Source organism: Equus asinus, chromosome 22 (genome assembly GCF_041296235.1).
Source record: "Equus asinus isolate D_3611 breed Donkey chromosome 22, EquAss-T2T_v2, whole genome shotgun sequence".
NCBI classification, from domain to species: domain Eukaryota; kingdom Metazoa; phylum Chordata; class Mammalia; order Perissodactyla; family Equidae; genus Equus; species Equus asinus.
The window spans coordinates 50,506,929-50,525,630 of NC_091811.1; the positions used below are offsets into that span (position 1 = coordinate 50,506,929).

General features: G+C 39.0%; 1 protein-coding gene and 2 pseudogenes across 1 annotated transcript; all 3 read left to right on the top strand.

Annotated features, from left to right (window-relative positions):
- The first annotated feature begins 552 nt into the window (after positions 1–552).
- Positions 553–2,640, top strand: LOC106836906 (olfactory receptor 8S1-like). The gene is made up of 2 exons (XM_070494193.1): positions 553–1,479; positions 2,548–2,640. The coding sequence occupies exons 1-2, from the start codon at positions 553–555 to the stop codon at positions 2,638–2,640; spliced, it is 1,020 nt and encodes a 339-aa protein (XP_070350294.1).
- Positions 2,641–10,353: 7,713 nt separating this feature from the next.
- LOC106836876 (olfactory receptor 8S1-like) lies at positions 10,354–11,322 on the top strand (annotated as a pseudogene).
- A 6,247-nt stretch (positions 11,323–17,569) lies between these two features.
- On the top strand, positions 17,570–18,494 carry LOC106836875 (olfactory receptor 8S1-like; annotated as a pseudogene).
- Positions 18,495–18,702: the final 208 nt, after the last annotated feature.

The window sequence follows — 18,702 nt, forward strand, 5'->3', positions numbered from 1 at the left end:
AACTATTGCTAGAGCTGGGATACGAACCTAGTCTGACACAGGAGCCTGCATGTTCAACCACTGATTTTTGATGCCCACTTATCCCCTACACATCAGCTTACCAGAACTACTCATGTTTCACCAAACATGGCTTGATTTTTCTCAGTTCTGAGCCTCTGAACACATTGTTCATACAAACTAAATAGCTGTCAGAAACATATTTCCAAGAGTAATTATATGCTTTCTTAAAAATCTTGTCAATTTCAATCCAGGTAGTGTCCTTATTGACTCTTGCTAAATCACTATTTGAGCTCCCATTGCCTTAATTGCAGTTATATTTTGTCTTTATATCCATTTCTTCAATGGAAAATATTAAGCTCAGGGATTATATCTTAATCATCTCTTTATGTTAAGTGGTTGACACAAAAACTAGGTCATAATAGAAAGCAAAAGTGTTTACTAAGCAACAGTGATATTAAAAGAGAATCAATGCAATGAGAAAATTCCTTCGAAGATAATAGGCCTTTTGCTCCCATGTCTTTTTACATTATTTCTAGAGAGAGGCCTTTGTAAATGGCCTTGGGGAACCACAGCAACATCACAGAGTTTATTCTCATTGGACTGTCTGACAACCCCAATGTCAAGGCTCTGCTCTTTGTGATCTTCCTGGAGATTTACATTCTGACCATAATGGGGAATGTGATGATGCTGTTGGTGATCAGGGCTGATTCCCACCTCCACACCCCCATGTACTTCTTCCTGAGTCACCTCTCTTTTGTTGATATCTCTTTCTCTTCAGTCACTGTGCCCAAGATGCTGGAGAACCTTCTGTCTCAAAGGAAAACTATATCAGTAGAGGGTTGCTTGGCTCAGGTCTTCTTTGTGTGTGTTGCTGCAGGGACTGAAGCCTGTCTGCTCTCAGTCATGGCATATGACCGTTATGCTGCCATCTGCCACCCTCTGCTCTATGGACAGATCATGAGTAAACAGCTGTATATGCAGCTTGTGTGGGGATCATGGGGACTTGGCTTTCTGGATGCACTCATCAACATCTGCTTAGCTACAAACATGGTCTTCTGTGAGGCCAAAATCATCCCCCACTACAGCTGTGAAATGCCCTCTCTCCTCCCTTTGTCCTGCTCTGATACCTCCAGAAACCTGATTGTCTTGCTCTGCTCCACTCTTCTGCATGGGCTGGGAACCTTCCTTTTGGTCTTCTTATCCTATGCCCGCATTATTGCCACCATCCTGAGCATCAGCTCCAACTCAGGCAGAAGCAAGACCTTCTCCACCTGCTCCTCCCACCTCACTGCAGTGACACTTTACTATGGCTCAGGGTTTCTCCGCTATCTCATGCCAAATTCAGGTTCCAGCATGGAGTTGATCTTCTCTGTGCAATATAATGTAGTCACTCCCATGCTGAATCCTCTCATCTACAGCCTGAAGAACAAGGAAGTAAAGGCAGCTCTGAAAAGAACTTTGGAAAAGTATGTACAACATATCAGGTCCTGAAATAAAAACAGAGCATCATAGGGAATTGAATAAAACTGCATTCAAAAGGACATTAGGTGAGTTTACATCAAGAAGGACGACTCCAGACTACCTAAATGTCGCATGCTGCAAACTAAATTAAAAGTGCATCATAGAATGGGATGGAGTTATTATAAGAAGGATAGTTCACTTTCATTCCTTCTAAAGGCAAAGCCAATGATTAAAAATAATAATCTAGAAAGTTTTGTTATGAACATACTGGCTCCTTTTTTCTCATTCTAAAACATTTGCCTTAGCCTTTGCATTCAGTAAAGTCATTACTATCATGAATCTATCATTATTTTTTATTGACTTTGGGGAATACACTGAAAGCCATACATTTGATAAGAATGTAGGGTCCTGGATATATAAGAGAGAAAAGTCATAGATAAGGGTAGATGAGGAGAAAGATAAAGAATTCCAACTGGGTGGCTATAGAACATTGGTATGAAAATCTAAAAGTTCTGCAGAGAGACAATGAACATATTGAGAGAGAGCTCAGACTCATAAAATTTCCAAGAACTTTTCTGTATGTGCACTGTGGTGGCCAGATCTCCAGTGTGAAAGGCTGCAAGGAGGCTCTGTGGCTCTAGAAACTTCGTTTTTCTCACAGTCTTCATGAAGATTTGTAATTTCTCCAATTAGCTGGTCTCATCAATGTTCTTTTCCTTGTAGAGTGCAGGTTATGTGTCCTAGACAAATAATCTGGTTTTGATCTCATCACCAACAAATCCTGAAATCATCTTCGTCTTTCATCTTTCAGCTGTCAAACAACTAGTCAGTGTTTAGTGGCTGCTGATTTGCTGATTTTAAGGTACTGCAGCACTCTTGCATAATTCATTTTTAGCTATAAAACATAAATCCAGGCACTGGCCCCGTGGCCGAGTGGTTAAGTTCGCGCACTCCGCTGCAGGCGGCCCAGTGTTTCGTTGGTTCGAATCCTGGGCGTGGACATGGCACTGCTCATCAAACCACGCTGAGGTAGCGTCCCACATGCCGCAACTAGAAGGACCCACAACGAAATATACAACTATGTACTGGGGGGCTTTGGGGAGAAAAAGGAAAAAAATAAAATCTTTAAAAAAAAATAATAAAAAAAAACCCATAAATCCATTCTCACAGTGCTTCTGATCTGTTTAATATATATTTTACAGTTGTCTAGTTCACTGTATTTCAGTGAAAAGGGGCAAAACCTAAGTACAAGTGATTGAATTTACTTAATATTAACTTGCACTTTTCTCAAGCTTCTTTCAGAAACTCACTTTATTCCAATTGTCAGTTATAAAGACTTTTCATCCTCATCTGCCCATTGATAACTCAAAATTGGAGCCTCTTCCCAATTGATACTCCAGAAAACTTTAAATACATTATCCCCCTCCACAGACAACAGGATATTCAAAGACTTTCTTGGTTTCTTTGACCTAAGTTTCAACACCAGCAACCCTCTAAGGTCAAGCTTCCCCTTCCCCAAGGGGAGCATAAGGAACTACACCTTGGGATGATGGCTGCTTATAGTCAGTGCACAGATGCCACCAGATGACAGTGATTGAGAGAAAGATACGAACAGGCTTAGTCAAATTCCCTAAGTATAAGTCAAAGACATGAAATCATAACTGTGTAAAGACTTCCCTATAAATCAAGAGGCTCAGCAGTGTTCTCTTCGTTGGAGGAGGAATACCCTTGAACTTCGATGCCCACAATAGAACCCCACTGCTTACTATAGCGACTGATCAGTGAAAGGATCCTGTCTAGGCCTTAGAGAAGCTCTTTGTACCATTCTCCCAAGGATTTTTCTGCCCTTCTGGCCTCCAGAAATTCAAGGAGACTGCCTGCATATTGGCCTTCCCAAGAAGTATAAGTAACTAGTAACAATCCTAGCATAAACCTGAGTGCTTATTACTGAGAAGTTGAATTTGAGGGAAAATTCTCAGTATTAATTTCCCAGGAACATCTTTCCCTTATCAGGCCTGAAGATTCGTCCTCTAGGACGGGTGACAAAAAAGCGTAGCAAATATGCCAGAAAAGGAGACTTGCAAGGTGACAGTTCCTGCTAAGTTTTTCAATTTTACCCTAGTTTCATTATGTTCTTTGCTTTTTTACTATTAAAACCCTTGCAGCCTATTCTATTTCTTTTATCATTTTATCTTATAAAAATATCACTCTTACAAAAAAAATGTACAAAACACGTGTGTACCAGTTAAAGAATGATTATGAAATGAACGCTCATGTACCCAATACTCAGTTTAAGAAATTATTCACTTCACGACCTCTTCTCCACTCCCCCAAACTGACCACTACTCTGAATTTTCTTTGATTTTCTTTATATAATTTAGTTTTGCCTGTCTGTGAACTTCAAATAAATAGAACTATGAAATATGTATAGTTGTGACTCACTTCTTTTCACTCATAGGAAGTTACACCCATCAGACGCTTTGGTTTTGGCACTCCACTGTGATGTGTTAAAAAAACTCACATAGGCTGCTGCTTGCCTCACTAAGGGATTCTATACCCTTTGGCCTAAGATGGAAGTTTTCATATTTGGGTCTCTAACCAACAGCTTTGGCACCCTTCTCAGGTGCCAAATGCACCTTCTGACAAGGCAAAATATTTTTGAAGATATCTTCAGATTATTTAAAAATAATATGGTTAAATCCTAGGGCAACCACTAAAAAAAGTTTTTAGAAGAGATATAAATAATAAGTTAATAAAGGAGATATGATGGACTGTTAAAAATACACAACTAAACAGGAGAAGGCAGAAAAAGAAGAAAAAAAGAAACAGAACAAATAGAAAGTTAAGAAGGTGGTAGATCTTAATCCAACTATATTAAAACTGAATTTAAATATAAATGGTCTAAAAACGTAAAGTAGGGATATTAGCAGATTTCACTAAAAAGCAAGCCCTAACTATAGAAACCAATTTCAAATATATGACACAAATAAGTGGGAAAAAAAGTGATGGACAAAAATATACCATGAAAGACTAACCAAAAGAAACCCAGAGTAACTATTTTAATTTCAAAGTATACTTCAGAATAAGAAAGATTATCAGCAATAGAGGTACACTACATAATGATAAAGGAGTCAAAACGTCTGAAAAGATATAACTTCGTAAATGCATGTGGATCTTAAAGCAGAGCTTCAAAAATAAATAAGGTACATAGACACTGGTGGAGTAGGGAGCCATTGAGTGGGTCCCTCCACTGAAGCAACCACGAAGCTGCAAAAAGTAACAGAATCCACTTTCTTGAAACTCTGGAACCTGATCAAAGACTTATGGCAAGCAAGGCAATACCTAAAAAAGAAAAAGGCTGCTAAATTTCAGTAAGAAAGTATTGTGGTGTTTTTGCTTTCTTGCCTACCATTTCCCATCCTCAGCTCATCAGAGGCTGTAGGGTTAGGGCCTGTGTTTCTGGTGCAGCTTGCTGGTGCTAGGAAAAGGCCATACAGACCTTGTTTTCAAAAATTGTGGTTGTATATTTTGACTTGTTTAGTGGTTACTTGAAGGGGTAGGACACAGGTTTGCCTTTGATCTGCCCCCTCTAGCTGATGCAGCTTGTCAGGTAGCTTTTGTCAAAAGCATTTAAAATTCTTAGAATGAAAGAGAGCCTGGGACCAGGGGTGACCTGTTGATATCACTCTACATATGATGGGTAGAGTCAGTGTTCTGATGTCACTTGAAGGACAATGATTGAGAGAAAAATAATGAAGACTCAGGCAAATACCCTACAGGGCAAAGAGGAAGGGGTAAGACAATATAATAGCATAAAGGCAGCCCTATGGATCCCAAGGCTCAGGAGGGCTCTCTCCGATGCTGGGGCTGCTCCCTTGGGCTTTAATGCTCACAGACTGTTGACCATAATTCCTGACCAGATTAAGGATTCCATATGGTTCTCAGATGCTTGGAGAATCTGGTTATTTGTAAGATGGCCTCTCCAGTGTAAATAACTGGTAATAACCCCAGCACATACCTGAGTGTTATTTATAGGATGGGTGAACTTATGATTGTGTTTGAGCACTGATATACTGGGAACATTACTCTCCCTATCATATCTGAAGGGTATTCCTGCAAGGTGGATGACAACAGAGGCAGGACAGGTTCTTGAGGGGGAATCTCTTAAAGGGACCAGTTCATGCTCATGTTTTTAATTTAACTATAATGTTCCATACATTTTTCTTTTTTATTATTGAAACATTAGTAATTTATTTTTTATTATTGTTAAATATTTCATTATAAAAGAGTATAAAATATGTGCGTCAAGTTCAAATAATTTTTAAATAGGCAAATGATAGATTATGGGGTAGGGTATAGCATTATCTCATTGCAATTTAAATTGCACTTCCTGAATAATGTTCAGCATATATTAATTTGTTTATTGATTATTTTGAAATCCTCCTTTGTGAAGGGACAGTTTAACTCTTTTGCCTAATTTTAAATTGTCTATTTGACATTTTATTATTTATTTGAAGAAGATTTTTTTTTCTGAAGAAGATTAACTCTGAGCTAACATCTGTTGCCAATCTTCCTCTTTTTCTGCTTGAGGAAGATTAGCCCTGAGCTAAGATCTGTGCCAGTCTTCCTCCATTTTGTTTGGGAGGGTGCCACAACAGCATGCCTGACAGAGTGGTGTTGGTCCACGCCTGGGATCTGAACCTGCAAACCTGGGCCACCAAAGTGGAGCACACCAAACTTAACCACTAATCCATGGGGCCATCCCCAGGAGATCTTTTTATATTCTACATATATCTCTTTTTCATACATATGTAATGTATTTATCTTCTCTCAATTGGTGGCTGTTTTCACTTTCTTAATGTTGTCATTCAATTAATAGAAATCCATAATTTTAATATTAGTGAATTTCAATTAATTAATCTTTTGTTTTAGGAAATAACAGCCAATAACTGGATAATAAATATCATTCATCATGGTACACTATACCAAAGCTACCATAACTCTTTGAATATATATCTTTTTACTTGGACGCACACATATACACATATAATCAAAGATGGATTCATATAATTTTCATATGGGGGAAGTAGTTATATCAAACTTTCACAGAACCCTTGAAAATACGCATATGTGCATGTAGAAGTCCTTAGGTACAAGAATATATTAATATTATAATCAGAAAAAAAAATACCTCACCACTCCATATAGTTAAAAAAGAGAAAATATCTGAAAAGTAGGCTTGACTATTCCAAAAATCCTTTAATTGTATTACCATTACTTACTTTCATAATTGGCAAGTAACAGTGGGGAAAAATATATTATGCCAGAACAGTTAAGTTTGACTGAAAATCTTATAGCTGATTGTAGGAAATAAATAGAAATTTTTATTCATAAAGCAATCTATTCTTACATAAGATCATAATAAACTTATTAAACAAAACTTCCCTAAACACACCCAAGGGCTGGGAGTGCACAAATTGTAACAGTGTCCTGTGTAGGAATCTAACTGGATCCATCAAAGCAAATGGATGTGAACAGACAGTTTAAGAAAAGACTGTAAAATAAAAAATGTTAAAATAAAAAATGCTAACTTATTTTTTCTTTTTACTTCTTTGCTCAAAAAAATCACTTTTAGACACCAAATTTGACTGGAGGTGTTTTTACCTAAGACCCACAGAGAAGATGCAGCCCTTAGATGGCAAATTGAAAACTTTTCCTTTCCTGCTTGCGGAGCCAGGCAAATAACACTTTGGCTATTCTGTCTACTTTCAACTCCCGCTAGACTCAGAAGAGTTTAAAATTAATGATCATAGGTCATTGCATCACCCAGATGTTACAAGATCACAGATATGAGAGATCCTCACTTATCCTCAAAAATGTCAATGTTGCTAAGGTTCTTGACAACTAAGTCTCGCTTCAAGTTGTGATTATAGAACATACAAACTATTACCAAGAGCAAGGAATCAAACCAATCAGTTGACTAAACAGAGCTGCTCTGCAGACTGGTTAAACCAAAACAGTACTACACATGGCTGAGACATAACGTTAGAAACAGAAAACCAAAGAATTTGAGACTTTTTGAAAAAAGGAACTGCCCTATTGCTATTTAACTTTTTTAGTGTAGAATTCAGTAAAACATTTCATCATCAATAGGATTTTATAAACTCTACCATGATACAAGACTTAGAAGCCACTTTCCCCAGTTCATCCTCCACTTAGTAGATAAATCTAAATAAAAGTCCTGCAGCCAAGTTGGAGAGCAGATTTCCCTATCGGACAGGATACACAGGTAATGTGTGTTTGGGGTATGGGAAGAACTTTGCGGCTGGGTTTATGGCTAAAGAGTTATTAATTAAGGAATCAGAACTTCCCCTTGGCTGCACTTCAGACGTACGAGGAATGACCAGAACAAGGAAACTGAATGAGCCATCATAATGAGTCCGATGGCTGACCCAAAGTGAGAGTTTAGGCTAGAAGGCCAAAGCTGGAAGTCATGGGTAAACAGCCGATGTTCTAGGAAATGGAGTAATGTTGTAATCCAAACCTGAAGGATTGTGAGAAACAGAGTTGAGGGGCATGAACACCATCTAGCCATGAAGGAGAAACTTGGCATATGAAGACTGAGGACAGTGTCTCAGGATGAAAGCCAGAAAGTTAATCTAAATATCTGTATGATAGAGGAATATAAAGGATTGAATGCTCTATTCCTGTTTAAAACTGGCCTCTGAGTATGAGCAAATTTGGTGAGTGGAGCCTTTTTCCTGTGGGGCAGGGATTAGCAACAGTGCGTGTTTCTCACAGGAATTAGGAGCCCTGAGTCAAATTCTCACTGTCCTAAAAGATGACTTCCCAAATGTGTTTCCTATTCTGCCTGGGAGCATGGTCCAGAAAGTACAATACTGGGTAGAGTCCTCTCTGCTGGCTGCTGCTATAGCCAGGATACCCATTCAAGTATTCCCTGGCATGAAACCTTTCAAGCATTCCTCTTGCTTACTTTTCTAGAGATTCTTTCTTGTCCTGGAATACACATCCATCCTACTAATGCTCTTCTGGGTGGGCTCAGAGGACTACACTGAGTCCTAACCACTTTCTCTCTCCCTTGTCATCTCCGCAGTCTTGCCCCTATAACCATTGAGGCAATTACGTACCTTCTTTTCTTTGTGAAGGTGCCCATAGTAACAGCAAAGTTGTGATGGGCTCCACTCCAAAATAATTGTAAACTTCCAACTTACTTTACAACTGGGGTCATGAGCAAAGGAGGGCAGCTACTGTGAGAAATTTCAGTGTGGTTATGTTACACCTCTCTTGATAAAGCCATATAAAATAATGACAAAACAACAGCATTAGCAGCAACAACTTTGGTCTTTGATAGTGCATCACCCTATATGAGAATTTAGGTAATTTTGCCTAGCCTTTTAATCTCAAGAAATGATAATAATAAATAATGAATTTTTCCTTGAGAGTTACACCTTAACTTTCAAAAAAATGCGTACATATTATTAAAAATAAAATAAAAGGTGCAGAATGATATAAAATTAAAAGTAAAGTAATATCACATGTTTTCAAAACAAGCATGCTGTATGTGTGTGGAGGGAGTGAGGGGAATTTTTATGTATATATATGTAATTATGTGACTGGTTTGTCAAACGAGTCTTAACTCAAAACTTTATTTTTTTCCAATTTCTGTTTTCCCCCTTGCTGTATCCAATCTTCCTTTTCTTTTTCTTTTTCAGTTTACAGTCCAGGATTATTAGCTGTATTCATCAAACTGCCCAGTCAGTTCCAAGACTTTTTCATCCTACATAATTCTAACCTGTGTCCTTTGACCAACATCTCCCCATTCTTACACCTCCTTGCCCCTGGTAACTCCACTTCTACTCTCTGCTTCTATGATTTAACTTTTTTAGACACCACAAATAAATGAGAGCAAACAGTATTTTTCCTTCTGTGTCGGGCATATTTCACTTAGCATCAATGTCTTTCTAGGTCTCCCATTTTGCCAAATGGCAGGATCTCCTTATTTTTTAAGCTCAATAATATTCCATTTACTGACTTATATATGTATATAATTATATATGTATATATAAATAAATATATGTATATAAATTCTCTCTCTACATAAATTTTAAGGCTAAATAGTATTCATTCTATATATATCACAGTTTCAATGGAATACTTAGGAATAGGTGCTTTTGAAGAGCTTTATATATAATTTAATATTTAATCCTAGAACCCCTCTGTGGCACTGTTATTATGTGCATTTATACATGAACAGATTGAGGCACAGGGCTTTATTTAGCTTATACAAAGTCAAATAGCTAATTAGTGGAAGAGCTGGGATTCGAACCTAGTGTGAAGCAGGAGCCCACGTTTAGCAATGAATCCATGACACCCACTCATACTCTACATCAACTTTTCAGAACTACCCATGTTTTACCAAACATCGCTTGATTTTTCTCAGTTCTGAGCCTTTGAACACGTTGTTCATGCAAACCAAATGTGTCTGAGATAAACATTTTCCAAAAGCAATCGTACACTTTCTTAAAAGTTTTGCTCAAATTTCCTCAATGTAATGTTACTACTGAGCCCTCTCTAAATCATAATTGCAGCACCCATTGCATAATTTATATTGTGTTATTATTTTTTGTTGGCTTTGTATCCACGTTATTTGATTGAGTGGGAGCATTTTAAGAGGAGGAAATAAGCTTAATGTTCTTTATGTTCCAAGTGACTAACACAAACCTAAGCAATAGTAGAGAGTAAAAATGTTTACTGAATAATAGTGATAGGAAAAGAGAATCAATGCAATGAGAAAATCATTGGGGGATAGTAGAATTTTGCTGCCATGGCTCTTCATATTATTTCTAGCAATAAACTATGCAAAAGGCCTTGAGGAACCATAGCACTATCACTGAATTCCTCCTCCTCAGGCTGTCTATTGACCCTCACATTCAGTCTACACTCCTTGTGCTGTTCCTAGATATTTACCATGTGACCATAATGGGGAATCAGACCATGCTGCTGGTGATCAGGGCTAAGTCCCACCTCCACATACCCATGTACTTCTTTCTGAGTCACCTCTCTTTCCTGGATCTTTGTTTCTCTTCAGTTACTGTGCCCAAGACACTGAAGAACATCGTATATGAGACAAAAACCATCTCAGCAAGGGGATCCCTGGCATAAGGCTTCTCTATATTTATCACTCCAGAGACTGAGGGCTTTCTGCTCTCCGTGATGGCCTATGACTGTTATGTTCCCCTCTGAAACCCTCTGCTCTATGAACAGATGATGAGGAAACAGCTGTGTGTGCAGCTTGTGTGGGAATCATGGAGCTTGGTTTTTTTTTTTTTTAATGCTCTTATCAACATCCTCCTAACTGCTAGCCTAGACTTTTGTGAGAAATATACCATCAGTCATTAAAGCTGTGAGGTGCCCTCTCTCTTCCCTCTGTCCTGCTCTGATGTCTCCACCAATCTCCTAGTCCTGTTCTGCTCCACACTGCTGCTTGGGCTTGGGACCCTCCTCCCAATCATCTCATCCTATGCTCATGTTGTCTCCACCATCCTGAGCATCAGCTCAACCTCAGGCAGAAGTAAGGCCTTCTCCACCTGCTCCTCCCACCTCACTGCAGGGAGCTTCTTCTATGGCTCAGGGTTTTGCTGCTATCTCATGCCAATCTCAGGATCCTCCCTGGAATTGATCTTCTCTGTGCAGTACAGTGTGGTCACTCCCACGCTGAATCCTCTCATCTACAGCCTGAAGAACAAGGAGGTGAAGGCAGCTGTGAGAAGAACACTGGGAAGTGTTTGCCATTTTCCTAGTGGAAAGATAACACTAAAGGATAATGGGGAATCAGTATAATATGATACTAGCCACACATGAGTGAGATGACATTAAGAAAAACTTCCTGGCTCTACACAATGTCAGATGTTACAAGATAAATAGGCAGTACATAAAAAATGAACATGGAGATATTAGAAAGGTGTTTATTTAGTCCAAGTAGAGGGAAAACAATGGGCTAAATAACTATCTCAATTTAGAAAATGTTTTCATGAAAGTGTTAATTCATTGTTCCCAGTACCCACCCAATAATCACTTTAATCTTCTTATTAGGTAAATGTTTGTATCTTCGGTCATTATTAGTAATTGACTTTAGGAAAAGTCAATGGAAGCCACAAATTCACACTTAAATAGAGGTTCTGAATGGTTGAGTAAAAACAGTAATAGACTTCAGCTATGTAGCAGGAGAATCATGAGCTTCAACTGAGTGGCCCTTGAACATAGGCCAAAGGACCTGAAGATGCTGAAGAAAGTGTTTGTATATTGTGACAGACGACAGACTCAAATAAATCTTTCAAACACTCTGTTGTTTCTCACCATGATGCTTCCATGGAATCCTTAAATATGCACATTCATATATGCACAGATTTTTAGACACATATGTGAATGAAAGTTATAATTGTAGCAATAATTAAAAACAAAATACTTTAAAATCATATAGATAAGAAAGCACATATTCTTAAAAAGTGAACTTGATTGTTCTAAAACATCCTTGAATTGTGTTTTCTTTGCTTATTTCTTTGATAACTAATAGTAAGGAAAATATTGTGCCAGAACAGTCTAGTTTGAATGAAAACCTAATGGGTCACTGTAAATAAATAAATGGAAATTCTGACTTAGACAGCTGTCTAGTCATACTTAAATCTGTAATAACCTTTTAAACACATGTTTTCCTAAATACTCCCAAATCTGGGAGTAATCAAACTGTTACAGGGCCCTGCGTGGGTCTCTAAGTGGATCCATAAACACAATGGATTGAAATAGGCACCATAGGGAATAAACTGTGCTAGTTAACTTTTTTTTTTTTTGGACTTATTTGATGAACAAATCCCCTTACAGAGCAAATTTAACTGCAGGTGATTTCACCTGAGAAGTGCCAGAGAGAAGATACAGCCCTTAACTTCAATTCAGAACTATTCCTTACTGCTTGGGAAGGAGGCAAATACCCCTTTGGCCACTCTTTCTACTTTCAACTCCCACTAGACTCAGAAGAGTTCAGAATTAATGATTACAGGTCATTGCACCATCCCAAACTTCCAGAGGCCACACCTACAAGATTCCCATTGGTCCTGGTAAAATTCAATGTTGAAAACAGTTCTTGAAAGCTAAATCCCAAGTCAGATTGTTACTATAGAATAAAAAAGCTGTTGCTCTCACCATCCCCTGGGCTGCCAAGGGCAAGAAATCAAACCATCCAGCTGCCTAAACATAGCTGCCCTGCGGACTGGTTAAACCAAACAAGACTGCATGTGACTGAGACACAATATTAGAAACAAAGAAAATCAAAGTATTTGAGACCTTTGAAAAAAGGAACTGCCCTGTGGCTATATAAATTTTTTAGTGTAGAATTCAGTAAAACATTTCATCATCAGTTTATTTTATAAATTCTACCATGCTTAAATACTCACAAGCCAATTTCTCCAGGTAATCTTTCTTCTTAATAGAGGAATCTAAAGGGAATTCTCGCCATCAAACTGGAGAGCAGATTGTCTTATTGTGCAAAATACACAGGTAATGTGTCTTTGGAGTTTGGGAAGGATTTTGAGGTTGGGTTTATGGATAAGGGGTTAATAAGTAAGGAATCAGAATTACCACTTGACTCGGCTTTGGACTTACGGGGAATGGCCAGGACCAGGAAATTGACTGAGCCACCAAAATGGGTCCTGTTGGAGACCCAAGGTCAGACTTTAGGGTGTGCAGCCAAAGATGGGAGTCACGGGTAAATAGTGTTCCTTGAAATTGAACAATGTTGTAATCCAGACCTGAAGACTTATGAAAAACAGAGTTGAGGGACAGCAATACAATCTGATCATGAAGGAGAAATTTAGCATATGAAGACTGAGGACAATGTCTCAGGATGAAAGCCGGAAAGCTAATCTAAGATCTGTATGACGAGGAATACATGTAAAGGATTGAATTCTCTATTCCTGTTTGAAACAGGCTTCTAAAGATGAGCAGAGAAAAGTTAGTAAGTGGAGCCTTCCTCCTGTGGGGCAGGGACTAGTAGAGTGGGTGTTTCTAATAGAAACTAGGAACTCTGAGTCAAATTCTCACTGTCCTACAGGATGACTTCTCAAACTTGTTTCCTTTGCTGTCTGGGAGCATGTTTCAGAACATGTAGTACTGGGCAGGGTCCTGTTTTCTGCACCCTGCTACAGCCAGGATACCCATTAAATATTCTCTGGCATGAAACCTTTCAAGCATTCCTCCTGCTTACCTTCTAGAGATTCTGGCCTTTTCTCGGTTGCACATCCATCTTAGTGATACTCATCAGGGCAAGCCCAGGGGTGTACACTGAATCCCAATCACTTTCTCTCTCACTTGTTATTTTGCAGTGTTGCAGCCATACCTATTGCAGCAATTTTATACCCTCCTTTCTGAATGAAGCCACTCGCAGTAATTGCAAAATAGAGACCCGTTCCACTCCAAAATAATTCTAAACTTCTAATTTGCCTTCCAGCTTGGTCATGAGCAGAGGAAGGGAGATATTGTGAGTGGTTTCAATGTGATTTTCTTACACCTCTCTTGATAAAGGCATATGAAGTAGTAACAACAACAGCAGCATTAGCAGCAGCAGATTTGGTCTTTGATAGTGCTTCACCCTATCTGAGAATTTAGGTGACATTTGTATAAACTTACAACCTCAAATATAATAAAAATAATAATAATAAGTAGTTAGGAGTAGGTGCTTCTGAAGACCGTTATATATAATTTCATATTTAATTCTAAAAGCCCACTGTGGTTATGTTACTAACTGCATTTCATATACAAGTATATTGAGGCACAGAGCTTCATATATCTCATGCAAAGTCATATAGGTAATTAAGTGTAGATGTGGTATTTGAACCTATTCTGATGCAGGAACCCACAAATTTAACTCCTATGCTATGATGCCCACTTCTTCCCTAGGCATCAGCTTTTTAGAACTACCCATGTTTTACCAAACTTGGCTTGATTCTTCCCAGTCCTGAGCATTTTAACACATCGTTCATGCAAAATAGCCATCTCTCAGAAACATGTTTTCCAAGAACCATCTTATACCTTCTTAAAAATTTTGCTCTAATTTCCTCAATGTAATGTCATTACTGATCCCTACTAAATCACAATCTGTGCTCCCATTGCATCAAATATCCTGTTTTATGATTTCTTGTCTCCATATCAACATTCTTCAATGGAGTGGGAACGTTTTTTGAAAATTGAATGTTTATGATACAGTTCTGTTGTCTACATTCACTGTACTGTGTATTACGTCTCCAGGAGTTATTTATCTGCTAGTTGCAAGTATGTACCTGTAAACAACATTTCTTGGAATTTTATTTGTTTGCCTTCTTGATAAATGTTAAGGATTACTTTTTTTTCCTAAAACTACTTTTATTAATAATCTTATAATTCATTTTAATAAGTAAATGGAAATGTGTTTTACATCAAGACCATGAAAACTTAAGCAAATGAGTCCCCACATGACATCTCAATCTGTGAGTACTGAAAATTTAACAGAACCATTGTTTAGGCTGGATCGACACAGATGCATCACACAAAGGGAGTCAAGTCCTTTAGAAAAGTGATCAAGTTCTTTGATTTTTTTTTTCTTTGCCCATTTGATAATCACCTTAGGGAGTCACTAACTCACATCCAGGTAAATTCCCATTGCTTCATGAGGGCCGGTCAAATACTCTTGGCCCAATCTATCTCCAATCGACTCCCTCTAGACTAACAAAGGTTCGCGTGTAATGCTTCATAGTCATTACATCAAACCAGTAGTTCCAAAGGCCATATTTAAGCAAGCACCATGAATTTAAACTTGCTGACATTTTTTAGTACATTTGCTAAAGTTCTTGACTATAAGATTGACTTCAAATTGTGACTGCTGGGAACAGCAGAGTTGTCATTCCCATGAGGTTCTAAGCTAGGGAGTTAATGCTCAGGCTGTCTAAACACAGCTATTCTGAGGATTCATTAGACCAGATAATCCTATGAGTGGCTGAGACATGTTATCAACAATCATGTAGAAATCCAAGTGAAGAGCTGCCTGGGTGAAGACATCTGAGATCATTTGACAGAGGCAACTGTCCTGTGGCTACTTCATATTATTATTATTATTGCAGAATCAAGTACATTTAATTAACATCAGCATTACATGAGCTTAACCATGTTTCAGGATGCAGAAAACTACCTTTTCCAGTTCATTCATCTTCTTAAAAGCTGGATTTAACTCACAGTCCTGCAGGCTTCTTGGCGATCAGCTTGTCTTGTTGGACAGAATTTACAGGTAATCAGGATTTGGGTTATGGGAAGGGCTTTGAGGCTGAGATGGTAGATGAAGCATTGATAAGTAAGGGCTCAGGAGTCACCCCTGCTGGGTAGTTAAGTCTGGGCCTGACATTCCATTATCATGTACCAAGCAGTTGAGGATTAGCCAAAACCAGGAATCAAGCTGCGGCACCACAATGAATCCCAGAATATACCTAAAGGACAGGATCTAGGCTGTCAGGCCAGAGTTGGAACTATGGGTAACATTATTTAACTAGACTCCCTGATGTTATAAACTAGCTATAGATTCTTAGAAAAAAAGTAGAATCTAAGGACAAGAACATAATCTGGGCATGAGAAAGAGACTTGGGATTTGGACACTTAAGGATCAAGATCAGAGATGTACACAACTGAGGTGTATATAGGACTGAATGTTTCAAGCAGCCTCTCTAGCCTGGAGAAAGAAAGATGAGATCTACTTCATTTGGGGCAGGGGTCAGCAGCAGCTGAGGATTTCAACTTAAGATAGGGGCCCTGTCAAGCAAGAGCTGTCGCAGGACTGAAAGGATAAGTCCCTGATCCTCTTCTCTTACACTATCCCTGTTCTACCCTGTCTGGGGCAATTGTCCAGAGTGGATTGTTCTGGAGAGAGTCTTCTATCCTGGCTGCACCTCTGGGCACCTGCATGATTTCCGCTCACATACTTTGCTTCCTTCTTTGCCCAACCAAGATATACATCCATCCTAGAAAATACTGTAAGGGTAAATGCCAAAGGTACACCTAGAGTCCCTAAATCTTCCCGTCTCATTTATGGCTGCTCTTCCTTTCCAGAACAGTGACATGCCCTCCCCTCCTGAGTGAAATTGCCCTCAACAATTGTTACATGGTTTAACTTTGGAAGGGAACAACTCCAAAGTGATTTCAAAATGCCAAACTACAGCTTCCTTAGTGATGTCTGTGTGATTTTCTTACACTTCCTTTAGGAAAAAAATGAAGTAATTGTCACAGCAAAAGCTTTAACTCCTGACAGTACATTGCCCTGCAAGAAGATTTATTTTTTATCTGACTTCTGCCCACATTGTAACCCAAAGGAATAATAGCGATGAAAATAATCACAACAATAATGTGAGCTTTTTCTATAGGCATTTTTCTAAATACTTTATATATTTTATTCTTGCAAAAATCTTATGAGACTGGTACTATTATCACCTCATTTTACAGACAAGAAAACTGAGGTATAGAACAGTTAAGCCACTTGAACAAGGTCTCCTAGGTAATTAGTGGTGCAGCTGGGATTTGAACCTAGCCTCATGCCCACCTGTGACTGACTGCACTGTGCTGCCAATTCACACTCTAGGGTCTAGCTAAAAAATAACTATCCCATTTCCTACTTCTTCATCTTTGAGTGTGCTATTCTCTCAATCTGCATGTCTCTCTAGAGAAAGCTTACATTCTCTTAAAATCTTTGCTTAAGTACCTCAATATTAATTCATTCCTGACTTCCAATAATCACCTTTAGAACTCCCATTTCACCCATCACAATGGTTTCTAATCGCCTATCTTCATATATGTATCTCATTGAAGTGTGACCTTTAAAATGAGAGAGACCATGCCTTGTTTTCCATTATACTTCAAGTGACTGACATAAAAGTTGGCCTAGTGTGGAAGATAAAAATTTAATTGCTGATTAATAGTGATAACAAAAGAGAATCAATGCAATGTGACAACTGATTGCAGAACAGAAGAAACTTCACTGCCATGATCTTTTTGTTTAATTTTTAGGGAGTAGACTTTGTAAATGGCCTTGGGGAACCACAGCACCATCACTGAATTCCTCCTCCTCGGGCTGTCTGCCGACCCCCACATCCAGTCTGTGTTCTTTGTGTTGTTCCTGGATATTTACCTCCTGACCATAATGGGGAACCTGACGATGATGCTGGTGATCAGGGCTGATTCCCACCTCCACATACCCATGTACTTCTTCCTGAGTCACCTCTCTTTCCTGGATCTTTGTTTTTCTTCAGTCACCGTGCCCAAGATGCTGAAGGACCTCCTATCTGAGATAAAAACCATCTCAGTGAGCGGCTGTCTGGCACAAGGCTTCTTTGTGCTTATCAGTGCAGGGACTGAAGTCAGCCTGCTCTCAGTGATGGCCTACGACCGCTATGCTGCCATCTGCCACCCTCTGCTCTATGGACAGATGATGAGGAAACAGCTGTGTGTGCGGCTCATGGAGCTTGGGTGTTTTAAATGCTTTTATCAACATCTTCCTAGCTGCCAACCTGGACTTCTGTGAGAAATATACCATCAACCATTACAGTTGTGAGGTGCCCTCTCTCTTCCCTCTCTCCTGCTCTGATGTCTCCAACAATCTCATTGCCCTATTTTGCTCCAGCCTGCTGCATGGGCTTGGGACCTTCCTTCCAATCGTCTCTTCCTACGTCTGCATTGTCTCTACCATCCTGAGCATCAGCTCCACCTCAGGTAGAAGCAAGGCCTTCTCCACCAGCTCCTCCCACCTCACTGCAGTGAGCTTCTTCTATGGATCTGCTTTTCTCCGCTATCTCATGCCCACCTCAGGATCCTCCCTGGAATTGATCTTCTCTGTGCAGTACAGTGTGGTCACTCCCATGCTGAATCCTCTCATCTACAGTCTGAAGAACAAACAGGTGAAGGCAGCTGTGAGAAGAACATTGGGAAAGTATTTGCAATGTTCCGGGTGAAAAAATAAAATTAGAAGGTAACAGAGAATCAAGGTAATATGATATGAAGCCAGACATTATGAGAGTTGACATTAAGAAAAACTTCCAAGGGCTGCACGATGTCAGATGCTGGGAGGTAAATTAACAGTGCATAAAAAATGAACACATAGATATGAGAGAGGTGTTAATTTAGTCCAAATCAAGGGAAAACAACGGGTTAAATAGCTAT

What these genes read in the sequence shown, in the direction of transcription:
- LOC106836906 (XM_070494193.1), top strand. Translation starts at nt 553, where the DNA reads ATGGCCTTGGGGAACCACAGCAACATCACAGAGTTTATTCTCATTGGA. An exon ending in TGGAAAAGTATGTACAACAT is followed by an intron (nt 1,480 to 2,547) that starts ATCAGGTCCTGA and finishes ACAACTATGTAC; the next exon opens with TGGGGGGCTTTGGGGAGAAA.